The 27,543-nt window shown below is 43.7% G+C and overlaps 1 protein-coding gene across 2 annotated transcripts in view; it reads left to right on the top strand.

Annotated features, from left to right (window-relative positions):
• cers3a (ceramide synthase 3a) overlaps window positions 1-27,543 on the top strand; it is a 91,177-nt gene that overhangs the window by 35,456 nt on the left and 28,178 nt on the right. For both annotated transcript variants that reach the window (XM_060853246.1, XM_060853245.1), the window contains exon 5: window positions 18,184-18,241. In XM_060853246.1, the coding sequence (XP_060709229.1) occupies window positions 18,184-18,241 (58 nt within the window). The remainder of the gene's footprint in view (window positions 1-18,183; window positions 18,242-27,543) is intronic.

The following is a 27,543-nucleotide window of genomic DNA, read 5'->3' as shown; positions in this document are numbered from 1 at the left end:
CTCTGGGGTGGGAGGGATTTCCAAACCTTTGAAAATGTTTCTTGCCTATGGATCCAACCCAATTGGCTCAAAAATAATTCTGTATTGACTTAAGGGTATTTTATGCATAGAACATTACCTGCCCCTGCAGCTCAGAAATTTGCAATTGTTGAATGCCATTGTCCTTGTATAAAAGCTGTTGGTGATGCTTGGTGTGAAAAGGAAACACTGCAGTATGGGCTGAGAGTGGAGCCTAAAGGCCTGATGTGTTATAGTTGTATTCTGCTTGTTTGTGACAAATAATGTTACAGTACCTCAGGAAAAGAGACAGTGGTGACTGAGCAGAACTGGGATATAACAGGCAAGGAATAAAAGCAATGAACAGTTTGGTTTATAAAGAGGTTTGCAGTTAATAACAATTTTCACACCCTTTTAACATCGTAAAACACTGCAAAACCACTGAAGGACTTTTGAAACTGTGCATCGTGTAGGAAATGTGACAGCCAATTTATGCATGAAAATGTGTTGCTGGTTAAAGCGCAGCAGGTCAGGCAGCATCCAAGGAACAGGAAATTCCACGCTGATGAAGGGCTTTTGCCCGAAACGTCGAATGTCCTGTTCCTTGGATGCTGCCTGACCTGCTGCGCTTTAACCAGCAACACATTTTCAGCTCTGATCTCCAGCATCTGCAGCCCTCACTTTTTACTCACCAATTTATGCATGGCAAGCTCCTGTTGGGTGGGATAAATAATGAGATTCTGTGCTTTAGTGATGTTAACTGAGGGAATAACATTCCCCTAAGCATAGCCCAGGCCTTGCTTTTAATATCCTATCTGAAGCTCACCACATCAAATTGTGCTGGACTCCCTCTCTACTACAATGGGAATGTCAGCCAAGATTTTGAGTTCTAGTGTCCAGAATGGTACTTGAACCTGAAATATATTGCTGGGCAATTCTCATGCCCTAGATCGTAAGAACAGAAATGAAGAAGCTACATAAGCTGTCTCTGTTAATCCTCTGACTGCAAAACAGTTTCTAACCTGACCATGTCTGCAGCCCATTTATGTAATTGATCATAACCACTGCAGGTTGATTTCCACCCTCCTCTGGTTTCATTTGACAAGAGATGTGATGCTGCCCAGGTAAGTAATCAATTGGCTTGGAATAATGCTCGGCATCCCTCTCTTTGTCAAGACGCTGTACCAGCATGGTGATTTTACTGATTTGTAAATTGTTTCTTGCACATTTGCTGCATCACTTTCACCTTCCTTTGTTAATCACTGAACTATTGCCTGTCTCTCAAGAATGTTCTAAACAGTGGTTTATCTTCTCATATTGTATTGTTGTTTGTGGGATCCTGCTATGTATTTTCTGTGGTATAACCGTAACTATTCTTCAGAAAACCACTTTCCTGTGGGAAAAGTGCTTTGGGACATCATTATGTCATAAAAAGTCTTTCCTTTTTTTTAAACCCTTCCCCTCGCAATTGGATGGGCTTAATTTCCAAGAGCAGCAGTGTCCTTGGCTGTGTTGAGCAGCTCTGGCAAAATTCCTGCGCTGGCTCAACATATCTATGCAATATCACTGCCTGGTGAGCACCGAAACACGGTGTAACTTTTGTCTTCCTGCTGACAACAGGAAAATCCTCATGGAAGAACATTATGTGTGAAAAGGAATCATCCTTTTTGACATTTAAAAATGAAACTAATATTATAGCATTTCAGTTAATCTCTGAAACTAATTATACAACTGAATATCCCAAGAATCAGATTGACCTTCCAGCAGCAAGATGTACCAGTAATGCATCTGTTTAAATAATACAAAATTTTTGTTTTATCCCATTGTGGAATGTGAACATTGCTGGTTAAGATTTATTATCCACAAGAAGTGAACTGCCTGCTTAAACTATTGCAATACAGGAGTATCCACAATGTTGTTTGGATGGGAGTTCCAGGATTTTGACTCCATGTTACTGAGGAATGGCAATATGTTTCCAAGTCAGGATGCTGAATAGGTTAGAGAGGAAGTTGCAGGTGGTGGTTTTCCCATGTATCTGCTGCACTGTTACTTCTAGATAATAGTAGTCATGGATTTGGAAAGTTTTGTCCAATGAGTCTTAGTGAGTTACTGCAGCACACACACTGCAACTGAATGTCAGTGTTGGAGGGAGTGAATGTTTGTGGATGTGATGCCAGTCAAGTAGGCTGCATTACCCTTGTGGTGTCAAGCTTATTGGGTATTGTTGGAGCTGCAGTCCACCAGGCAGGTCGGGAGTATTCCATCACATGGCTGGCTTGAGCCTTGTCGGTGGTGCACAGGCTTTGATCAGTCAGAAGTGATTTACTTGCTGCAGGATACCTAGTCTCTGTGATTTTGTTCCCTTTGTAATTCTACAGCTGATCCGCTTCAGTTTTTGGTCAATGGACACCTCCAGGATGTTGATCTTGGAGGAATGGTCAAGAATGTCATGGGGCAATAGTTAGTTTCTCTCTTATTGGCAATGGTCATTGCCTGGCATTTATGTGGCACAAACCTTACTTCAGCTCAAGCCTGTATATTGTCCAGATTTGTTGCATTTGGCCATGGACTGCTTCAGTATTTGAAAAAAGTGAAGACAGATGCTGGAGATCAGAGCTGAAAAATGTGTTGCTGGAAAAGCGCAGCAGGTCAGGCAGCATCCAGGGAGCAGAAGAATCGACGTTTCGGGCTCTGCTTCAGTATTTGAACATGTTGTCTCCCAAATCCATTCTTACCTTTTCCATAACCTCAGGTTTGAATCTCTCCAGTCACCTTTCATCCTCTCCTCAATCCTGAAAGTATCCTTATTAAAGTGACAACAATGTTGCTGTGACAAAGGTTCACTTTCCTCAGCTTTCCTGAAGCTTTGCTTTTGACCATACCATCGTTCTCCAATCCCTCTACACTGTTTTCCAGTTGGGCCAGACTGCTCTCACTTGGTTCCATTGTCATCCATCAATCACTTGCAAGGGCTTCTCTTCCTGTTCCTGCAGTGTTACATCTGGTATCCCCTGAGTGTCTAACATGGCTGCTTCCTATTTCTCATCCACACCACGCTCCTCAGTTACACCATCTGAAATTGTCTTCATTTTCATGTTCCATTTTATTTTCAATTCTGCTGGCACTCAGCTTGACCTCTCCATCATCTGTCAGCTCCTGGACTGTTGCTGAATTATCAGATGCTAATCTAACATCCAGTAGTGGATGAGCAGAAATTTCCTCCAATGAAATGTAGAAACACTGAAACCATCACTTCTGGTTCCTGCTCCAAACTCTGTCTGAGCTCCCGCTCCATCTGTCTCCATGAAAGCAGTCTGAGTTGAAATCACTCTGTTTATAACCTTGCTGTCATATTTGACTTTGGGATGAACATCCAAGCTCACTTCTGCGCCATCACTAAGACTGCCTGTTTCTGTCCCCATAACATCACCTGCTGCTGAAACCCTCATTCTTGTCTTCACTCCCTCTGGACCTGACTATTCCAATCATCTCCTGGCTGGTCTTAGACATTCTACCATCTGCAAACTTCAGTTCATTCTCAAACTCTACTGGTCATTCACCTATGAGGCCTGTACTTGCTGACTCTGGTTCAAGCAGTGTCTTGATTGTTGTGGTTCTGTTCGCTGAGCTGGGAATTTGTGTGGCAAACGTTTTGTCCCCAGTCTAGGTGACATCCTCAGTGCTTGGGAGCCTCCTGTGAAGCGCTTCTGTGATGTTTCCTCCGGCATTTATAGTGGGTTGTCTCTGCCGCTTCCGAGCACCCGAGCTACAAATCTTCTCCCAAACTTTGAGTGTCTTGATTATAAAATCCTTGTTTTCAAATCCCTGTTTGGCCTTGTCCCCTCCAATTCTTTCAAATTCCTTCTACCCTCCAAGATCTGTTTTCCTGAAATCCTGGTCTCTTGAGCATCCCTGATTTTTAATCACTTCTATGTTGGCAATGCCCTCTGTTGGCTAGGATCAATGCTTTGGAATTCTCTCCCTACATCTCTCTACCTCACTTCTCTCTTTTTAAGCCACACCTTAAAACACATGTTTTTTGGCTAAAATTTTGATCATCTGAACTGTGATGTGGCTTAATGTCATATTTTGTGTTAATGCTCCTGGGAAGCATCTTGGATTGTTTTCTTTTAGAGGTGCTTCTATATATACGTTATTATTACAACTGCTCCCCTCAATAGGAATTCATTCTAGGCCAGTTGCAAAAATGGCACTCTTCCCAGAGTCTGCTCACAATGTGCCAGCCCATCCTAACCTGCCTTGGGTCAACTAATCTTGGGCAGGAACAAAAAAAAATGACAACAGGTTGGGTGCTGCACTACTATAGTACTAGGAAAAAACACTTTTATACCAGCTCCTTCCAACTCTCTTTTGATTTACAACTCCCTTCTTCTCCTTGCATCTCCCACAGCTTTCATGGTCTGCCTTGCCCTTAAGGGGCTTTGCAATTAAAATACTGTGTTTTACATTTGATTAATCTACTGGTAGTAGTTATTAATTTGAAAAAAAAACACATTACTGGTGACTTGGTGATGAAATAAAAAATGTTCAGTTGTGTAAGAGCCCTTCTGCATTTAGAAAACAAGGAAAAACAATTCTGCTAACTTCCTTTTCCAATTCCAGGATTGCTGTTACATTCTTGCTAGATTCAGTTGGTGAATTAACCAACCGTTGGATATTTCAGTGTGGTATAGTTGAGATGGAGGAAGCCTTTTCTCTGAAGGGAATTTGATGACTTGGATCTCACAGACTATGATACAGAAACAGTAGGTCAATATTAAAATGCAAAAGGAAAATTGGACAATCCCTGTACAATCTGTTATCATAAATTGGCAATTGATGCAGGTCAGTGTTATTATTCAAAGCAAGACTAAGACAAATAGGGACATTTGATTTGATCCTGAATTTATGAATTTCCTCTTCAGTGTAACATAGTATGCATTAATCTAACACCTGGCATCTGCTCAAAAAGATATTAGATTCCCAGTGTTTGAAAATTAAATGGATCATTGAAATGGAGCTGTTTTGTAGAACTGATTGTCGATTAGTTTGAACAATTGAGTGCATGCCGATTTATTTCCCTGTCTTCTACAAACATTTTCTCATGCTGGAATATAGAAGTAAGCAACTGCCCCTTTGTCCAAGAGGCCACAAAGTGAGGGCCCACACAGGGTTTAACTGTCAGGGATGTTAGAGCCAACACCTGTCTTGTCTTTTGACCACACAGCAGCTATTAGGATACTGGAGTGACAATGGTGAGTAACTGACCCTCTCCCTGTCTTGGAGACACAGCAAAGAGGAAAAGAGCTGAAAATGTGTTGCTGGAAAAGCGCAGCAGGTCCGGCAGCATCCAAGGAAAAGGAGAATAGACGTTTTGGGCATAAGCCCTTCTTCAGGAACACAGCACAGAGCCCTGGTGCTTACATTGGATTCTGGAGGCTCAATTCTTCCAGTGCAGGTAGTGATGTCACAGCAAGATCCAGTTCGTCAACAGACCAAAAATTGCTTTGAAGGTCATGTTGAACTTGTCATGTTTGGATGCTGGGGATGTGGAGCTTGCCACAGGGAAGTGGACACAGAAGTGATGCCAAGAGAGAATCATAGAATTTTACAATACATAAAGAGCCATTCAGCACATTCAGTCTGTACCAGCTCCCAAACAAGCTACCCAGCTCTTCCCACATTCTAGACCTATCTCCACAGCCCTCTAAATTCATCCCTTTCAAACGTATTGTCAAAACGTTTGGCACTGGAAAAGCACAGCAGTTCAGGCAGCATCCAAGGAGCAGGAGAGTTGCACTTTAGACCATAAGCTCTTCATCAAGAATGAAACTCCTGATGAAGTGCTTATGCTTGAGACATCGACTGTCCTGCTCCTTGGATGCTGCCTGACCTGCTGTACTTTTCCAGTGCCACACTTTTTGACTCTGATCCCCAGTCATCACTTTCTCCTTTCAAACATATATCCAACTCTCTTTTGAATCCACATATGTAATCCGTCTCAACAACTCAACTAGGCATCACATTTCAAATCTTAACAACTGAGTCAGAAATTCTTCCTCCTTTCACTTCTAGCCCTTTTGCTGACAATCTTGAAATTGTGACCCCCTACTTACTGACATACCAACAAGTGAAAACAGAATACCCTACTTAAACCTGTCAAAATAGTTTATAATTTTGACGAATAAGATCACCTGTATATTCATCCTTGCTCCAAGGAGAATAAGCCAGATTTCTCTGATCTTTGCTTATATATAAAATCCCTCATTCCAGGTATCATTCTTGTAAATCTCCTTCAAATTCTCTCTGGGGCTTTAACATTCTTCCTTTTAAATAAGGTGCCCAGAACTGAACACTACTCCAAATATGGTCTTGCAGAGGTGACTTGCAGAGCTGTGGCATCGCACAGAGTCATGGACAGTATGGAAACAGACCCTTCAGTCCAGCTTGTCCATACTGACCAGATATCCTACATTTATCTAATCTCATTTGCCAGCGCTTGGCCCATTTCCCTCCAAACACTTCCTATTCATACACCCATCCAGATGTCTCTTAAGTGTTATAAATGTACCAGCCTATACCATGTTCTCTGACAACTCATTCTATACACTCCGTACCCTCCGCATGAAAATGTTGCCTCTTAGGTCCCTTTTAAATCTTTTCCCCTCTCGCCTTAAAACTATGCCATTTAGTTTTGGACTCTGCTACCCCGAGGAAAAGACCTTGGCTGTTCACCCTATCCATGTCCCTCATGGTTTTATAAATCTCTAAAAGGTCACCCCACAGCCTTCACACTCGAGGGAAAACAGCCCTAGCCTGTTCAGCCTCTCCTTATAGCTCAAATTCTCCAACCCTGGCCACATCCTTGTGAATCTTTTCCGAACCCTTTCAAGTTTAACAGCATCTTTTCTATAGCAGGGAGCTCAGAATTGCGCGTAATATTCAAAAGGTGGCCTAATCAACGTGCTGTATAGCCGCAACATGACCTCCCACCTCATATGCTCAGTGCACTGATAGATAAAAGCAAATGTACCAAATGTCGCCTTTACCTGCCGGTCTACCGACGACTCCGCTTTCAAGAGGCTATGAACTTGCACTCCAAGGTCTCTTTGTTCAGCAACACTCCCCAGGATCTTATCATTAACTGTAAGTTGTGCTCTGATTTGCCTACCATAACATAGCACCTCCCATTTATCTTGATTTATAAACTCAATCTGCCACTCCTCAGTCCATCAGATCAAGGTCCTGTCGAGGTAGTCATCTTGATTGTCCAGACCATCACCAATTTTGGTATCATCTGCAAACTTACTAACTATACCTCTATGTTCACATCCAAGTCATTTTATATGAATGATGAAATGCAGTGGACCCAGCACCAATCCTTGTGGTATACCACTGGTCATAGGCCTCCCGTCTGAAAAGCAACCTTCCACCACCACCCTCTGTAACCTACCTTTTGGGCCAATTTTCGATCTAAATGGCTAGTTCTTCATGTGTTCCTTGTTAACCAGTCTACCATGCAGAACCTTGTCAAACACCTTACTGAATATAGACAATGTCCACTACTCTGCCTTCATTAATCTTCTTCATCACATCCTTTTTGGTCAGTGGTAACACCCAAGATGTTGTCGTAGTTGTGGGTATATTCACTGAGCTGGGAAGTTGATTTGCAGACATTTTGTCCCCTGTCTAGGTGATAGCTTCAGTGCTTTAGAGCCTCATGTGAAACGCTGCAGTACTATGTTTGCTGGAACTTATTTGGTTCTGTTCAGGCTGCTTCTGGTTGCTGGTAGTGGCCGGTAAATTCAGTGTAGGTCCATGTGCTTGTTAATGGAGTCTGTGGATGAGTACCATGCTTCTAGAAATTCTCTGACTGTCCTCTGCTTGTCCTATTGTCATAGTGTTGACCCAGTAGAATTTTTGGTCCTTGTCATCTGTGTGTGTGGCTACTTGGGACAGCTGGTCATGGTGTTTATGGCGAGTTGGTGTTTGTGCATGCAGATTGCTAGTTGTCTGCTGTTTGTCCTATTTAGTGTTTCATTCAGTCTTTGCATGGAATCTTGTAAATTATGTCTGCCTTGTTCGTGATGGGTGTCAGGTCTTTTGTCCTGGTGAGTTATTGTCTGAGCATGGCTTTGGGTTTATGGGCTGTCGTGAATCCCAATGGTTAGAGAAGTCTGGCTGTCAGTTCTGAGACATTTTTATGGAAGGGAACGTGGCTAGAAAGTTAGCTCATGGCATGTCTTTATCATGTTGTTTGTCTGTTAGGTATCTGTGGATGAAGTTGCAGGGATATCTGTTCTTGGCAAATACTCTATAGAGGTGTTCTTCTCTTCATAGGTTGGAAATTCTGCAGTGTGTTGTAGCCCTTTTTGAATAGGGTCCTAATGCAACTTTTCTTGTGTGTCTAGGTGGTGGTTGTTGTAATCTAGGACCTGGTTGGTGTGTGTGGCTTTACTGTACACTTCTGTAGTGCATTCACTATTGTGTTCTTTCTCCAATCATATCCAGGAATGGGAATTGACTGTTGGCTTCCTCCTTTCTCGTAAATCTGATCCATGTGAGCATGGTGTTGATAATCCGGTATGTGGTCTTGATTTCTGTTCTCTGAATGATGCCAAAAGAACAGATAAAAAAGGAATGCCTGGAACCGTGATCCTTGATAGTAGATACCCAACAGACAAACAACACGATGCGGACGTGCCATGATATAACTCAGAGTTGGTTATTCTTCTTCTGGATTGATTAATGTAATTTTCCAGTGTTATCTCTTGTTACACAGACATTCTAGGAAAGGGTCCAACGACTTGCCAAATTATTTTCCATTTTGGATAAAGATAATGAAGGGTAAGCTGTCCTGGAATAGTTCTAATCAACCAGAATTAGAGCTATATTGTACCTCCCAACAGTTTTCCCTGACCTCATCACCAATGTATTGGGACTTGTGAAAAGATGTACAGAATTGGACCACATCCTCCTTATCTCTGTCCATGTGGATTCTGTGTCTTTGCTCACATTCCTACATTTCTAATGGGTAAACTTCTGCACTAATGCTGCTAAATCAGTCCACATCATTTCTCTTCCTCCCTTTCTCCTAAAACTAGTACAATCTGTAACACAAACTAGAACTGGAGATGGCCTGTGTCTTTAAACACACGAATACAGTTGCAGTAGTTCTAACAATATGAGTCATGTCTCATTTTGAGACGTTACAATTCATGATTCAAGTACGACTACATAAAACTTAGGAGCAGCTCCTTAGTCTGCTCCACAGTTACGATCATGGCTGATCTCAGCTTGGCTTAAACTTCATCACTCTCCGTAACTATTCAATGTATTTTTTCCACGTATGGAGTCGGATATTACGAGGGGGCATAGCTTTAAATTAAGGGGTGGTAGATATAGGACTGATGTTAGGGGTAGATTCTTTACTCAGCGAGTCGTGAGTTCATGGAATGCCCTGTCAGTAACAGTGGTGGACTCTCCCTCTTTATGGCCATTTAAACGGGCATTGGATAGGCATATGGAGGATAGTGGGCTAGTGTAGGTTAGGTGGGCTTGGATCGGCGCAACATCGAGGGCCGAAGAGCCTGTACTGCGCTGTATTTTTCTATATTCTATAACCCATTACTAATTAAGAATGTCTATCTGCTCCTTAGACTTACTCAATATCTAAGTATCCACTGCACTCTGGGGTAATGAACTTCTCAGATTCATGACCCTTTGAGAAAAATAGTTTCTCCTCATCTCTTTTTAAATCTGCTACCATTTATCCTAAAATTACGATCTATTGTTCTAGATTGCCCCACATGAGGAAGCATTCTTTTTACACCTACTTTATCAATCCCTTTAAGCATCTTGTATACCTCCATCAAATAGAGTCCTACGGCATGGAAATAGACCATTTAGTCCAACTTGTCCATGCCAACCAGACATCTCAATCTGACCAAGGCCCATTTGCCAGCATTTTGGCCCATATCCCCCTCTATTCATATATCCATCCAAATGCCTTTTACATGTTGTAACTGTACCCACCTCCACCATTTCCTCTGGCAGCTCATTCCATACTCTCACTACCCTCTGCATGAAAATTTACCCCTCGGGTCCTTTTTAAATCTCACCTTAAACCTACGCCCTTGAGTTTTGGCATCATTGTAAATCTGTTCTGCACCCTCAAGTTTAACAACATCCTTCCTCGAGAAAGGCAACCAGAATTGTACACAGCATTCTAAATGTGGCCTCACCACTGTCCTGTACAGCCACAACATGACGTCCCAACTCCAATACTCCAGGTTCTGACCAATGCAGGCAACCATGCCAAACACTGCCTTCACCACCCTGTCAAGCTGCAACAACATTTTCGAGGAACTATGTATTTGTACCCCCTAGATCTCTTTGTTTGGCAACACTGCTTAGGGTCCTACAATTGACTCTAAGTCCTGCCCTGGTTTGCCTGACCAAGATGCAACACCTCACATTTATCTAAATTAAACTTTGTCTGCCAGTGCTCAGCTCATTGGCCCATCTGATCAAGGCTCTATTGTACTTGGAGGTAACCTTCTTCACTCACCACTATGTCACCTATTCTGGTGTCATCTGCAAACTTGCTAACCGTACCTCCTATGCTCACATCCCAATCATTTATATAAATGACTTAAAGGAATGAACCCAGCACTGATCGTTGTGGCACAGGTCTCCAGTCTGAAAAGCAACCCTCTGCCACCACCCTCTCTCATACCTTCAAGCCAATTTTGTATCCAGTTGGCTGGCTTTCCCTGGATCCCATGTAATCTAATCTTACTAACCAATCTACCATGTGGAACCTTGTTGAATGCTTTGCGAAGTCCATAGAGGCAACATCTACTGCTCTGCTTTCGTCAATCTGCTTTGTCACCTGTGATGATTCTGTGGCTTTAAGAGATGTAGTTTGTCCATTTATTTATTTATTGAGCGGTTTTAAGACAGAGCAGTTGTGTAATCTATCAGAGCCACTAGAGTTAACAGTTTGTGAGGCCTTGGGTTTTGGTTGAAACAGTGGAAGCAACTTGAATGGGTGTGGTCAAACTCTCTCAGTACCAGGACTTTTAGTTCCCATTTTCAGCAATTACTGTTGGGATTTGAAGTGGAAGATACATTCTGCCCCCCCCACCTCCGGCAGTTACGGCCAACAACTGGAGGTTCCCTTCCTACTATTGGAGTTCCATGTGGAACAAACAACTTTCTGAACTTGCGTTTATGAGAAGTTACTATGTTGGAACAGTTAATTAGTAATAGTTACCGTATTCTGTTAAGTTTTCCAATAGAGTTAAGTGATTTTAAGTTCTTCTGCTATTGTTGTATTTTAACTAAAGTGGGTGAATGAAGTATGTTTTGCTTTAAATCCAGTAGTTTGATTAATTTAATTGCATCTGGAAGGCAACCGCTTACATTTACGTTTTTTAAAATAAGAAAAAGTTATAGTCTAGACTAGCTTCTGAATATTTTGAGAAGGTTTGGTCTGGTCCAGAACACATTGCTTCAAAAAACTCAATCAAGTTAGTGAGACATTATTTCCCATGCACAAAGCTATGTTGACTGTCCCTAATCAATCCTTGCCTTTCCAAATGCATTTAAATCCTGCCCCTCTGAATTCCTTCCAACAATTTGTCCACCTCTGATGTAAGGCTGACTGGTCGATATTTCCCTGGCCTTTTTTTTTCGGCAGCCTTTCTTAAATAGTTAACTAACCTCCAGTCTTAAGGCACTTCACCTGTGGCTCTTGATGATGCAAATGTCAAAGCGAGGGGCCCAGCATTCATTTAACTAGCTTCCCACAAAGGCACCTGATCAAGTCCTGGGGATTTATTTTCCTTTGTGTTTTAGGATCTTCAGCACCACCTCTTCTGTAAATCTCCTTTCATTCTTAATTCCAGTGTCTAAAGGCTAAACTATTCAATCTCTCTTCACAAGAAAAATCCCTCCTATCTGGAATCAATCGAGTGAACCTCCTCTGAACTGTCTGCAATGCAGTTAAATGTCCCCTCAAGTAAGGGGACCAAAACGGTACGCAAGTTGCGGTCTTGCTAATACCTTGTGCAGTTGCACGCTAGTTATGGAGTCATCAAGTAATACAGCATGGAAACAGGCCCTTTGACCCAACTGGGCCATGCTAACCATGGTGCCCTCTCCGCTAATTCCAATTGTCTGCATTTAGTTCATATCCCTCTCAACCCTTCCCAATCATGTACTTATCCAAATTTTTTTTTTTAAATGTTGCTATTTGTATCTGCCTCAACCACTTCCTTTGGCAGCCCATTCCATGTACTCACCACTTTCTGCATGAAGAAGTTGCCCTCCGGTCCTCAATTCTTTCCCCTCTCACTTTAAACCTTTCCCCATCTCTGGGAAAAAGATGATATGTATTCCATCCTATCTCTGCCCTTCGTGTTTTTCTCCACCTCGATAAGGTCACCTCTCATTCTCCTACATACTAAGGAATAAAGTTCTATCCTGGCCAACCTGTCCATGTTACACAAGCTGATTAGTCCTGATAATATGCCCGTAAATCTTCTTTGCACTCTCCAGTTTAACTATGTCTTTCCTATAACAGCATGACAACTTGCACACAATACTCTGCTGTTCACAATACTCCAACAACTTATACAACTGTAACATAACGTCCCAACTCATCGACTCAATGCCTTGACCAATGAAGACCAGCATGTTAAATCCCGCCTTCACCACCCTGTCTACCTATGACGCTGCTTTCAAAGAATTATGTACTTAGAATCCTCGGTCCTTCTGTTCCATAACATTCCTGAGGACCCGACCATACATTATATACGTCCTACCTAGGTTTTACTTTCCAAAGTGCGACACCTCGCACTTATGTCTGTTGAATTGCATTTGCCAATCCTCGGCCCACTTTCTCATATGATCAAGATCCCTCTGTAATTTTTGATAACCTTCCTCACTATCAACAATATCTCCTAATTTTGTATCATTCTCAAACTTACTAATCATACCTTGTACATTCACATCCAGACCATTGATGTAAATAACAAATAACAAAGGTCCCAGTACAGACCCCTGTGGCACACCACTAATCACCGGCCTCCAGTCTGAGAATCTATCTTCAACCATCACCCTCCTACCATTGGGCCAATTTTAAATCTGATTAGCTAGCTCCCCAGGATCCCATGCGACCTAACCTTTGTGACTAGTCTGCCATGGAGGGCCTTGTCAAAGACCTTACTAAAGTCCATATCGACAGCATCAGCTTTCCTCTTGGTGACCTCTTCGAAAAACTCAAATATTTGTCAGACATGACTTCCCATGCATAAATCCCTAATCATACCTTTAATGTTCAAATGTTGGTTGATTCTGTCCCTCTCCAACAACCTGCCTACAATTGATGTCAGGCTCACTAGCCTATAGTTCCCTGGCTTGTCTTTGCCACCTTTCTTAAACAATGGAACATCGTTAACCATCCTACAGTCTTTTGGAACTTCACCAGTGACTAAAGATGAAACAAAAATCTCTGCAAGGGGCTCTGCAATTTCTTCCCTAGCCTCCCATAACATCAGAGGATGGACTTGATCAAGTCCAGGCGAATTAGCCATCTTAATGCCCTTTAAGGCTGCAAACACCTCCTCTCTGGTAATATGTATGTGGTCCAAAACATTCCCACTTGTTTCCCTTATTTCCTTAGCGTCCATGACTCTCTCCTGAAATATTCATTAAAGATCTCTCCCGTTTCCTGTGGCTCCACATATGGATGGCTATGCTGATCTTTAAGGGGGGGCAATTCTCTCCCCTGCCATCCTTTTACTCTTAATATAGCTATAGAACTTCATTGGATTATCTTAAATCTTATCTGCAAATCCATCTCCTACCCTCGTTTTTTCCTCTTCTGATTTCCCTCTTCAGTGTGCTCCTCCACTTTTGATAGTCACCTAGGAATTCACTTGAGCCCGATAGCTTATCCTTTTTTATCCTGACTAGAGCCTCAACATCCCTCATCAGCCAGAGATCCCTAAAACTGCTAGCTTTTCCCTTCACCCAAACAGGGACATACTGTCCCTGGACTCTCGATATCACACTTTTAAAGCTGCTCATTTGCCGGTCATTCCTTTTCCTTTAAACAGACTCACCCAGTCAACCTCTGCTAGATCTTGCCTAATGGACCCAAAATTGGCCCTGCTCCAGTTTAGCTCCTTAAACTGTGGACCTGTCCTATCTTTATTCATAACAATGTTAATACTGAGAGTTGAGGTCACTGGACCCAAAGTGTTCTCCGACTGACACTTCAGTCACTTACCTGACTTCGCTTCCGAAGACAACGTCCAGTGTTGCAACCTCCCGAGTCGGGTTCTCTATGTATTGCTTTAGGAATCTTTCTTGTTTTCTGCAATGTGTACACAAGATTCCTCTTCATTAAAATATTGAGATTTCTTTCTACTTTAGTCTTTGTTGATCTAAAATGAGAAGTTGAGTACACCAAACTCCACAATTCAGAATTGTACACTGTACAGGTGTTCACTCAAATGCTTGCACAAATTCTTCCTTTTGATTTTTCCATTACTTGTATAGTACTACTATGTATATATCAAAATATACTACTCTTACCAATTATTATGGATGCATCATAGAAAATCGTCCCATCTGGATGCATCACAACATAATATAGCAACTGCTCCTCCCAAGACTGTAAGAAACCTTTGAGAATCATGAACACAGCCAGTCAATCTCACAAACTAGCCTTCTATCCACTGACTCCATCTATACTTTTCCTTTTCCTTTCCTTTTTCCTTTTCCTTTTTTCCTTTTCCTTCCTCCCTCCCTTTCGTTCCTTCCTTCCTCTCTTTCGTTCTTTCTGTCTCTTTCTCGTGTTCTCTCGCTCTTTCGTTCTCTCATTCTCACTCTCCCATGGGAGACTGATTAGCAAGGTTAGATCTCATGGAATAAAGGGAGAACTAGCCATTTGGATACGAACTGACAGTGGTGGTGGAGGATTGTCTTTCAGACTGGAGGCCTGTGACCAGTAGAGTGCCACAAGGATCGGTGCTGGGTCCTCTATTTTTTATCATTTGCATAAATGATTTGGATGCAAGCATAAGAGGTACAGTTAGTAAGTTTGCAGATGACACCAAAATTGGGGGTGTAGTGGACAGCGAAGAGGGTTACCTCAGATTACAACAAGATCTGGGCCAATGGGCAGAGAAGTGGCAGATGGAGTTTAATTCCGATAAATGCAAGGTGCTGCATTTTGGGAAAGCAAATCTTATCTTACACATAATGGTAAGGTCCTAGGGAGTGTTGCTGACCAAAGGGACCTTGGAGTGCAGGTTCATAGCTCCTTGAGAGTGGAATCGCAGGTAGATAGGATAGTGAAAAAGGTGTTTGGTATGCTTTCCTTTATTGGTCAGAGTATTGAGTACAGGAGTTGGGAGGTCATGTTATGGCTGTACAGGACATTGGTTAGGCCACTTTTGGAATATTGAGTGCAATTCTGGTCTCCTTCCTATCGGAAAAATGTTGTGAAACTTGAAAGGGTTCAGAAAAGATTTACAAGGATGTTGCCAGGGTTGGAGGATCTGAGCAACAGGATGGGGCTGCTTTCCCTGGAGCGTCAGAGGCCGAGGGGTGACCTTATAGAGGTTTACAAAATCAAGGGGCATGGATAGTATAAAAAGACAAAGTATTTTCCCTGGGGTTGGGGAGTCCAGAACCAGAAGGCATAGGTTTAGGGTGAGAGGGGAAAGATATAAAAGAGACCTAAGGGGCAACATTTTCACGCAGAGGGTGGTACGTGTATGGAATGAGCTGCCAGAGGATGTGGTAGAGGTTGCTACATTTGCAACATTTAAAAGGCATTTGGATGGGCATATGAATATGAAGGGTTTGGAGGGATATGGGTCGGGTGCTGGCAGGTGGGACTAGATTGGGTTGGTATATCTGGTCGGAATGGTCGGGTTGTTTCCATGCTGCACATCTCTATGACTCTATAAATGGATACCTGAGTTTTGGTTACTGTTTTGACAATTCAAATCTGACTAATTGATTCAAACCAAACACTCCCTTCAAAGCCCATCTTTGAATCTGATTATTTAAAATCTGATGATGTTGACAGCCTGAAACCAATCGGGCCGTAAAAATTTCAGATATAATCAGGGGTATAAAAATGAGTGTTTTGAAAATTGGGGGGAGAGCAACTGCCGCTGAAATAGAGCCAACAGCCCTGAACAGCTCTGAAAGAAATCTCAGAAAGCACCAACTATTAAAGGTACCAAAGAATTTTATGCAAAGAGAGTCACAGTATAAAAACTCATAGACAGCCCAGGGAGAAGACAGCAGAATCTGAAGGACAGAAGAAAACAGCAGATTTGGAAGGATGGAAGGAAGACAGAAGAGACTGTATAAACTTGGAGAGATTACATTAATTTAATGTAATTGTGTTATTGGAACAACATTTTTGTAGAGTTGGAGTCAGATGATGGTTTGTTAAGAAAAAGTGGGCTTAAGTTTGTTAATAGTTTTTGTATAGTGTTCGGAAAATAAATTGTTGATTTTATTTTGAACAGTGGGTTTTCTTTCTCTCACTCACACTTTTAATAGATTACGAGGTGAGACAAACTTCTGAGTGTTTTAGTTTTAATTAACAGAGGGGTTTGACCTCCCCATCATAATACTGAGGAAGGTGCAAATCACTTGAGAACAGTAGAATGTGGTTAGCTATATGAAGAGCTTCTGCTATCTAGTATTCTACAGTTGTAATTCCAGGTATCATTAGCTGTTAAAATAAGAGCTTTGTCCTTAATAAATGGATTAGTTACTTTGGAGTGTTCTGCTTTTTTGGGAAAGGATAATTATTTAATTCTGAATTTGGTGCCAAGGACAAGGCTGAACTTTTAGGGTAAAAGTGTCCATTGAAATTCACCTGTCTCTACAGCTTGGCCACACTGTGTCAACACAGGGTGATCCCAGAGATATTGAGGAGTCGGGAGGTCATTATCATAGTATCCCTGCAATGTGGTAGCAAGCCATTTGACCCGTTGAGTCTATACCAATCCTCTGAAGGACATGCCATCCAGACTCGCCCCTGCAGATTCATTGGTTAATCCAGATAACCTATACATCCCTTGACACTATGGGCAATTTAGCATGGCCAATCCATCTAACCTACATATCTTTCGCCTCTGGACATAAGCTAGAGCACCTGTAGGAAACCTACACAGATATGGGGAAAAAGCACAAACTCCAGACGGACCATCACCCAAAGGTGGAATACGGGTCCCCATACTGTGAGGTGCTAACCGTTGAGCCACTGTGCCACCCCATGTATGTAAGGGCTTCAATACCCTGGACAAACCTTTTGATGTCATGGAGCTGGCCCACACTGGATAAAATTAGTACAGAAGGATGAAGTTAAGAATGAGAAAGAGGAGAGCGACATGTACAGAAAAGCAGGTGGAGAAGACAGGCTAGAATGAGGCAGTGGATTTATGGAATTGTCTTTCAATAATGCAACAGTAAGGTTAGAGTTTGGTACATCTCTGAACACTGAGTTTTCATATTATGAACACTGTTGTAAAGAAATCTCAAACTTGCCTTCTCCATGATCATTCTGATTTGAATGGAAGTTCCTGGTTGTGGACATTAAATCACTCGACAAAAGAGTGTGCACTTTGATTTTTATTCTGCCAGATGGAGGGGTGTTAACTCTTTCTCCTTGCCATTTCCACAGTCCCCTTATAATTGCACCAGGTAGGCGGCATCTGTTAAGGAAACCACCTTTCCAAGGAGGCAGCCACTAATGTCGATATCTTAATGCTACCTGATCCACTTGATTTTAGATTTTCAACTTCTGTGCAAATCTCTTTTTTTAAATTGGTTAGGGGATATGGTTTTGCACCTGTAATGAGCAAGAGTGGAAAACCATTGTTCTCCTAATGTGGCTGTGATTCTTGGTTTCGGTTCTCCAACAACACTTGGGTCTGACATCAATGTGTAATATTACCTGAGGATAATACACTGGGCAACAAGGAATGGACAGGAAGTGGGATTAGTTAGAAAGCTGCTTCAAAAAGGCAGTACTGATAAAATAGACCCAACAGCTTTGCAGTGTGTGTGTACATATGCCCTTTGCTGTCTGTTTGTTTTTAAGAGAAATTGTTCTGATGTATGAATTGTTTGCTTATTTTCCAGCTGGCGATGTACATTTTACCTCCTGGCATTTATTGGTGGTATTGCTGTCCTGATTGATGTAAGTAATTTCACTACCTGCTTTGATACAAATTAATACCATTGGGGTTTAGTCACACAGATAGAACATAGAAAATTACAGTGCAGAACAGGCCCTTCGGCCCTCGATGTTGTGTCGTGGATTATTCCTAATCTAAAATAAAACAACCTTACCTATGACCCCTCAATTCACTGCTGCCCATGTGCATGTCCAGCAGTCGCTTAAATGTCCCTAATGTCTCTGCTTCCACCAGCACTGTTGGCACCATATTCCATGCATTCACAACTCTCTGTGTAAAGAACCAACCTCTGACATCTCCTCTATACCTTCCTCCTAATATCTTCAAACTATGACCCCTTGTCCCAGTCAATCCTGCCCTGGGAAAAGGTCTCTGGCTATTGACTCTATCCATGCCTCTCATTACCTTGCATACCTCAATCAGGTCACCTCTCTTTCTCCTCCTCTCCAGAGAGAAAAGTCCGAGCTTAGTCAACCTCTCTTCGTAAGGCAAGCCCTCCAGTCCAGGCAGCATCCTGGTAAGCCTTCTTTGCACCCTCTCCAAAGCCACTGTTTCTTTTCTGTAGGAGGGCAACCAGAAGTGGACACAATATTCCAACTGTGGTCTCGCCAGGCTCTTGTACAGCTGCAGCAAAACCTCAATCTCCCTGTTAATGGAAGCCAAAATACCATACGCCTTCTTAAAGGCCCTATCCACTTGGGTGGCAACTTTGAGGGACCTATATGCTTGCACACCCAGATCCTTCTGTTCCTCCACACTGCCAAGAATCCTGCCTTTAATCCTATATTCAGCATTCAAATTCTACCTTCCAAAATGCATCATTTCGCATTTATCCAGGTTGAACTCCATCTGCCATTTCTCAGCCCAGCTCTGCATCTTGTCTATATCACGCTGCAGCCTGCGATACCCCTCAATACAATCAACGGCACCTCCAACCTTTGAGTCATCGACAAATTTGCTAACTCACCTCTCAACACCCTCATCCTAGTCATTTATAAAAACTACAAAGAGCAGAGGCCCAAGAACAGAGCCCTGCAGAACCCCACTCACTGACCTCCACGAAGAATACTTTCTATCTACAACCACTCTCTGCCTTCTGTCAGCCAACAATTCTGAATCCAGACAGCCAAATCTCCCTGTATCCCATACCTCCTGACTTTACGAATGAGCCTACTACAGGGAACCTTATCAAATGCCTTGCTGAAGTCCGTTTATACCACATCCATTGCTCGACCTTCGTCAACCTGTCTTGTCACCTCTTCAAAGAACTCAGTAAGATTTGTGAGGCATGACCTGACCCTCACAAAACCGTGCTGACTGCAATCCAAATAGTCATAAATTCTATCCCTCATTTATTTCCAAAACATTGCTGACCACAGACTTAAGACTGACTGGTCTGTAATTGCCAGGGTTTTCCCTATTCCCCTTCTTGAAAAGAAGAACAACATTCGCCTCCCTCCAGCCCACCAGTACGACTCCCGTGAGGAAGCAAAGATCTTTGCCAGTGGCTTAGCAACCTCCTTTCTTGCTTCCCGGAGCAGCCTGGGATAAATCTGGTTTGGCACTGGGGACTTACCAACTTTAATGTTTGCCAAAATTTCCAACACATATCAATCTTGATCAAATCTTTATCAATCTTGATGTGTTCAAGTCTCTTTCCCAGCTCCACAAAGTTCTCATTCACAATAAGTTTGGAGCACATTTGGCACTTATGGCCACAGAAGTTAAAGCATATGTGGTGTATTGAATGCATGTAACACATGATACGTTGTTTTAATGATGTTGTTTATTGGGCAGCTGACGTATTTGCCTGACTCCAGTAGATTTATGCAAATTATTAAACAGCCACACTATTTTATCTGACCATTTGCTCCACTACTGTCTTGTCAGGTCCATGCCATCCCGCCCGCCACTCCCAGCACCCTCCCCTACCACCGCAAGAAGTGCAAATCTTGTGCCCATACCACCCCCCCACCACCTCACCTCTGTCCAAGGCCCAAAGGATCCTTCCACATCTGACACAGATTTACCTGTACTTCCACACACGGCATCGACTGTGTCTGTTGTTCCTGATGTTGTCTCCTGAACATTGAGGAGACAGGACGCCAACTTGCAGAACGTTTCAGAGAACATCTCTGGGACATGCACACTAAACAATCCCACTGCCCTGTGGTCGACCATTTCAACTCCCCCTCTCACTCTGCCAAGGACGTGCAAGTCCTGGGCCGCCTCCACTGCCAAACTCTAGCCACCCGACACCTGGAGGAAGAACGCCTCCTCTTCTGTCTTGGGATCTCCAACCACTTGGGATCAATGCCAATTTCACTGGTTTCCTCACTACCTCTCCCCCCACCACCCTATCCCAGATCTGCCCTTCTTCCACTCAGCACCACCCTTTTGGACTGTCCTAACTGTCCATCTTCCTTCCCATCTATCCACTCCACCCTCCTCTTCAACCTATCACCTTCACCCCTCCCACTTTCATCTACTAATCGCATTCCCAGCTACCTTGCCCCCAGCCCCCACCCACCCCATTTATTTCTCAGCTCCCTTGGGTCACCCCTCATTCCTGATGAAGAGCTCATGTTCAAAATGTTGACTGTCCTGCTCCTTGGATGCTATCTTACCGGGTGTGCTTTTCCAGCACCACGCATTTTGATTCTGATTTCCAGCATCTGCAGTCGTCACTTTCTCCACATTTTTACCAATCCAAAGAGTAGGCATTCGCCATAAACATGTCAATGAGACCTAATGCAATCCACTAGACACCTTCAAAAGCGAACCTAATAAACTTACTTTGTTGAGCTTGGTGACACTCTTCCTGATCACCAGGGGAATGGTCAGCCACGTATTGTCAAGGATTCCACCTGTCACAGGCCTGGCCATCAGAGGTCCACACCAGGGAACAATAGCAGAACGTTAGTGAGGTTGGCTATTGGATGAGACCAAGGTCCCAATTACACTGAACTCTGTATTAATGTGGCTATATTTGCCCTATCCCAGAACTGTCTTCACTAAAAGCACTTAATATACAGCCAATGTACAGGATGTCAAACATTTGGAACATGTCTGGGAAACTAGTTGTAATTCACTTCATATTATTTTACAAACCGCTATATGTAATGCAAGGGAAAGTTGTTAAGATCTCACTGATGTTACCACTCAGCAAGTCAGATCCCAGAATGGCTTGATAGGTCATTATTTAGACTTTAAAGTGGCAGTCTTTCACTGAAAGATGACCACGCCAGGCAACAAATTCAGTTTTAATAAAATAAAATGAAGCTACATGAACGCAACAAAATAAATAATACAAAAACATTCTTTAAATATAACCATTTTAAAAGATTTCAACAAAGTGGTAAAAAATAAAGTCCTATTTACTCCTGACATCATCCCTTTACAGTCGATCAAAATCCAGAGAAATTTACCTTTCCTATCAAATCTATAGATTGACTTAATTGCTTCTTATCAGTATCGGTCAAGGATAAATGCCTGAGGGACAAGGTCAGTCAGAGCAAACCGGGCAGGGAGGTGAATCGAAGGGCGGAGCTCCAGAGGTGACTTCCCAAATCAAAAAGTGACATAGGCTTATTTGCTCAAGAAGCAGGTTTGCAGACTGAGTGAGTAGTAGCTGAAGAGAGAGAGAAAATATTTCTTGTAGGTATAGTCTACTAAGAATAGAAAGCGGGACTGAGGAACTGGAGTTTGGTATCTCGTGGTAAGGTTGTGTAATCAGTTCCTGCATTATTTTTGGACTCTCATAACTGAGCTCTTAGACTTCTCTGCATTCTTAATAACCAATACAGAGTTCTAACCAGCAACCTTGGTTTGGAGGCTTTCACAAACTACAGGGCTTAGAGATAATTTATCCCCTTGACTGTTCTGAACAGTTATTTTTCTGGGAGAAAGTATTCTTGTACCTGATACCAGTCAATTCATCTTTGAACTACATTCGAAAGCTTTGAATTAAATTTTTAAAAATTCTGTAAAGCTGTCCTGGTTTAAATCCACTGCCTCCAACCTCATAGTCCCACAACCCCGCACCGCCTGTTTCTACCTCCTGCCCAAAATCCACAAACCCGACTGCCCCAGCCGATCCATTGTCTCAGCCTGCTCCTGGCCCACTGAACTCAACTCTGCATACCTCAACACATACCTCGGGACACCACTCACGCCCTCCACCTCCTCCATGATTTCCGCTTTCCCGGCCCCCAACGCCTTATCTTCGCAATGGACATCCAGTCCCTATACACTTCTATCTGGCATCACGAAGGCCTCCGAGCCCTCCGTTTCTTCCTCTCCCGCTGACCCAACCAGTACCCTTCCGCTGACACCCTCCTTTGACTGACTGAACTGGTCCTCACTCTTAACGACTTCGCCTTCCAATCTTCCCACTTCCTCCAAACCAAAGAACTAGCCATGGGCTCCAGCTATGCCTGCTTCTTCGTCGGATATGTGGAACAGTTCATCTTCCGCAGCTACACTGGCCCCACCCCCCCACCTTCTCCTCCGCTACATCGATGATTGTATTGGTGCTACCTCGTGCTTCCACGAGGAGCTTGAACAGTTCATCCACTTTACTAACACCTTCCACCCCGACCTCAAATTTACCTGGACCATCTCAGACTCCTCCCTCCCCTTCCTAGACACCTCCATTTCTATCTCGGGCAACCGACTCAACACAGACATTTACTACAAACTGACCGACTCCCACAGCTACCTAGATTACACTTCCTCTCACCTTGTAAAAACTGCCAACCCATATTCCCAATTCCTTCGCCTCTGCCGCATCTGCTCCCAGGAGGACCAGTTCCAATACCGAACAACCCAGATGGCCTCCTCCTTCAAAGACCGCAATTTCCCCTCCGACGTGATTGACGATGCTCTCCACCGCATCTCCTCCACTTCCCACATCTCTGCCCTTGAACCCCGCCCCTCCAGTCGCCACCAGGACAGAACCCACTGGTCCTCACCTTCCACCCTACCAACCTCCGGATACATAGTCTCATCCTCCGTCATTTCCGCCACCTCCAAACAGACCCCACCACCAGGGATATATTTCCATCCCCACCCTTATCAGCATTCCGGAGAGACCACTCCTTCAGCGACTCCCTCGTCAGGTGCACACCCCCCAACCTCCAGTCCCAGCACCTTCCCCTGCAAACGCAAGAAGTGCAAAATTTGCGCCCACACCTCTCCCCTCACCTCCCTCCAAGGCCCCAGTGGATCCTTCCATATCCGTCGCAAATTCACCTGCATCTCCACACACATCATTTACTGTATCTGCTGCACCTGATGTGATCTCCTCTATATTGGGGAGACAGGCCCTACTTGCGGAACGTTTCAGGGGAACACCTTTGAGACATCCACACCAACCAACCCAACCACCCTGTGGCTGAACACTTTAACTCCTCCTCCCACTCTGCCAAGGACATGCAGGTCCTTGGCCTCCTCCATCGCCAGACCCTGGCCACACGACGCCTGGAGGAAGAACTTCCCAACCCCTAGATTCAGCACCGCCCTCTTGACATGCAGATGTCTTCCCGACCTCTCCGCCCCCACCCCTCTCCGGCCTATCACCCTCACCTCCTTCCACCTATCGTATTCCCAGCGCCCCTCCCCCAAATTCCCCTCCCCCTACCTTTTTATCTCAGCCTGCTTGGCACACCCTCCTCATTCCTGAAGAAGGGCTTATGCCCGAAACGTTGATTCTCCTGCTCCTCGGATGCTGCCTGGCCTGCTGCGCTTTTCCAGCACCACACTTTTCAACTCTGGTCTCCAGCATCTGCAGTCCTCACTTTCTCCTGCCCTGGTTTAAAATCAAGGTTCTGAAAAGACTGATCGCATTCATTATTAAACCCCTTCACACAAAATAGACCAAACCTATACACTAAATAAAAACTGAAAGAGCTGCAGATGCTGGAAATCTGCAACATGAACAGAAATTGCTGGAAGAGCGCAACAGGTCAGGTCGCACCTGTGGAGAGAAATCAGAGTTAATGTTTCGGATCCTGTGATCGTTTCCCCCAGTTCAGAGGAAAGGTCACTGGACCAGAATAGTTAACTGATTTCTCTCCACTGATGCTGCCAGACCTGCTGAGCTTTTCCAGCAATTTCTGCTTTTGCAAACCCATATTGCTGCTAGTTGAAAATTAAAGCACTTTACAAAACACTATGTATATATGTAAAATCTCATTCATCTCATTTCTCAACATTGCAAGGGTATTTGGTTCCCTCCTGTTTAATATGCTGCCATATTACAGTTCATATTGTTATGGACCTATTGCTGATCATGTGAAGATTATGACCATTTGCATAATTGAGTCAAAATGCAAAATCTCAAGTGTCATCGCTGGATAGCAAGGACTTGCATTATTAAGGCACCTTAAAGGTGGTAAAATGTCCCAAAGTCTTCAAACAGCACTTCAATATGCTATTGACGACAGGAGAAGAGGATTTTCTTGTCAAGAATAAGAAAGGAGCTAAATTAAGGTTGAGGAAGCAAGGATCTAGCACAACTTTAGAGGATTACAGGGTAGTTAGGAAAGAACTTAAAAATGTACTGAGGGGAGCTAGGAGGGGGACACAAAAAAGTCTTGCGGGAAGGATTAGGGAAAACCCAAAGGCGTTGTACATTCACGTGAGGAAGAAAAGAATGATCAGAGTGAGGGTAGGGTCAATCAGGGACAGTGGAGGGAATTTATGCTTGGAGTCTGAAGAGGTAGGGAAGGTCCTAAATGAGTTTTTTCCTTCAGTATTCACAAGAGAAAGGGACCTCGATTGCTGCTAGTTGAAAATTAAAGTTCTTTATTCAACATTGTGTGTATACACATAAAGTCTCATTCCTCTGGCCTTGATAATCAGAACACCAGAAAGGAGCGGTACGGTGGCTCAGTGGTTAGCACTGTTGCCTCACAGAACCAGGGTCCCGGGTTCAATTCGAGCCTTGGGCAACTGTCTGTGTGGAGTTTGCACGTTCTCCCAGTGTCTGTGTGGATTTCCTCCGGGTGCTCCCATTTCTTCCTCCTGTCCAAAGATGTGCAGGCCAGGTGAATTGGCCATGCTAAATTGCCCGTAATGTTAGGTTCAGACGGAAATGGGTCTGGGTGAGTTATTCTTCAGAGGGTCAGTGTGGTTGGGCCGAAGGGCCTGCTTCCATACTGTAGGGAATCTAATAGAAAAAAAACCATGGACCAGGTTAATAGGCTTGAATCAGATTGATATTAAGAAAGTGGATATGTTGGAAATTCTGGGAAGTACCAAGGTAGATATATCTGGGCTGGTCCTGGAGACTTATCCAAGGTTACTACGGGAAGCGAGGATTAAGATTGCTGTGCCTCTGGCGATGATCTTTGCATCCTCCCTCTCCACGGGAATAGTACCAGATGATTGGAGGGAGGCGAATATTGTTCCTCTGTTCAAGAAAGGGAATATGGAAATTCCCGGAAATTATAGACAAGTTGGTCTTATGTCTGTGGTAAGCAAGATATTGGAAAGGATTCTGAGAGAGAGGATTTATGACCATTTGGAAGTCAGCATGGCTTTGTGAGGGGCAGGTCATACCTCAGGCGTTATTGAGTTCTTTGAGGATGTGACAAGTTGACGAAGGTCAAGCAGTGAATGTGGTGTATATGGATTTCTGTAAGATAGGCTCATTCAGAACGGTAGGCTCATTCAGAACGTTAGGTGGTATGGGATACAGGGAAAATTTGGCTGACTGGATACAGAATTGGCCAGCTGAAAGAAGACGACGAGTGGTAATTGATGGAAAGTATTCCACCTGGAGGCTGGTGACCAGTGGTGTCTCACAGGGATCTATTCTTGGGCCTCTGCTCTTTGTAGTTTTTCTAAATGACTTGGATGAAGAAGTGGAAGGGTGGGTTAGTAAGTTTGCCGATGACACAAAGGTCAGTGCTATTGTAGGTAGTGTTGAGTGGCTGTTGCAGGCTACGACATGACATTGACAGGATGCAGAGCTGAACTGAGAAGTGGCAGATGGAGTTCAACCTGGATAAATGTGAAGTGATTTATTTTGGATGATCAAATTTGAATGCTGAATACAGGGTTAAAGACAGGATTCTTGGCAGTGTAGAGGAATAGTGAGATCTTTGAGTCCATCTTTGAGATGGGCGGCACGGTGGTACAGTGGTTAGCACTGCTGCCTCACAGCGCCAGGGACCTGGGTTCAATTCCCGCCTCAGGCGACTGACTGTGTGGAGTTTGCACGTTCTCCCCGTGTCTGTGTGGGTTTCCTCCGGGTGCTCCGGTTTCCTCCCACAGTCCAAAGATGTGCGGGTCAGGTGAATTGGCCATGCTAAATTGCCCGTAGTGTTAGGTAAGGGGTAAATGTAGGGGTATGGGTGGGTTGCGCTTCGGCGGGTCAGTGTGGACTTGTTGGGCCGAAGGGCCTGTTTCCACACTGTAAGTAATCTAATTTGTAATCTCACGTACATAGATCCCTCAAAGTTGTCACCCAAGTTGATAGGATTGTTAAGAAGGCGTATGGTGTTTTGGCTTTCACTAACAGGATTTGCTCCAGCTCTATAAATCCTAGTTAGACCACACTTGGAATATTGTATCCACTTCTGGTTGCCTCATTATAGGAAGGATGTAATTGCTTTAGAGAGGTTGCAGAGGAGATTTACTGGGATGCTACCTTTATTAGAGGGCTTGTCTTATGAAGAGAAGTTGAATGAGCTTGGGCTTTTCACAATGGAGAGAAGAAGGAAGAAAGGTGACTTGATCGAAGTGTACAAGAGGCATAGATAGAGTAGACAATAGGTGCAGGAGTGGGCCATTCTGCCCTTCGAGCCTGCACCACCATTCATTATGATCATAGCTGATCATCCTCAATCAGTATCCTGTTCCTGTCTTATCTCCATAACCCTTGATTCCACTATCCTTGAGAGCTCTATCCAACTCTTTCTTGAACGAATCCAGAGACTGGGCCTCCACTACCTTCTGGGGCAGAGCATTCCACACAGCCACCACTCTCTGGGTGAAGAAGTTTCTCCTCATCTCTGTCCTAAATGGCCTACCCCTTATTTTTAAGCTGTGTCCTCTGGTTCGGGACTCGTCCATCAGTGGAAACATGTTTCCTGCCTCCAGAGTGTCCAATCCTTTCATAATCTTATACGTCTCAATCAGATCTCCTCTCAGACTTCTAAAGTCAAGGGTATACAAGCCCAGTCGCTCCAATCTTTCAACATAAGATAGCCCCGCCATTCCGGGAATTGACCTCGTGAACCTACGCTACACTCCCTCAATGGCCAGAATGTCTTTCCTCAAATTTGGAGACCAGAAC

The sequence above is a fragment of the Hemiscyllium ocellatum genome, chromosome 39 (assembly GCF_020745735.1).
Source record: "Hemiscyllium ocellatum isolate sHemOce1 chromosome 39, sHemOce1.pat.X.cur, whole genome shotgun sequence".
NCBI lineage: Eukaryota > Metazoa > Chordata > Chondrichthyes > Orectolobiformes > Hemiscylliidae > Hemiscyllium > Hemiscyllium ocellatum.
Note: the sequence above shows the minus strand (reverse complement) of the source record. Positions and strands in the feature narration are given on the sequence as shown.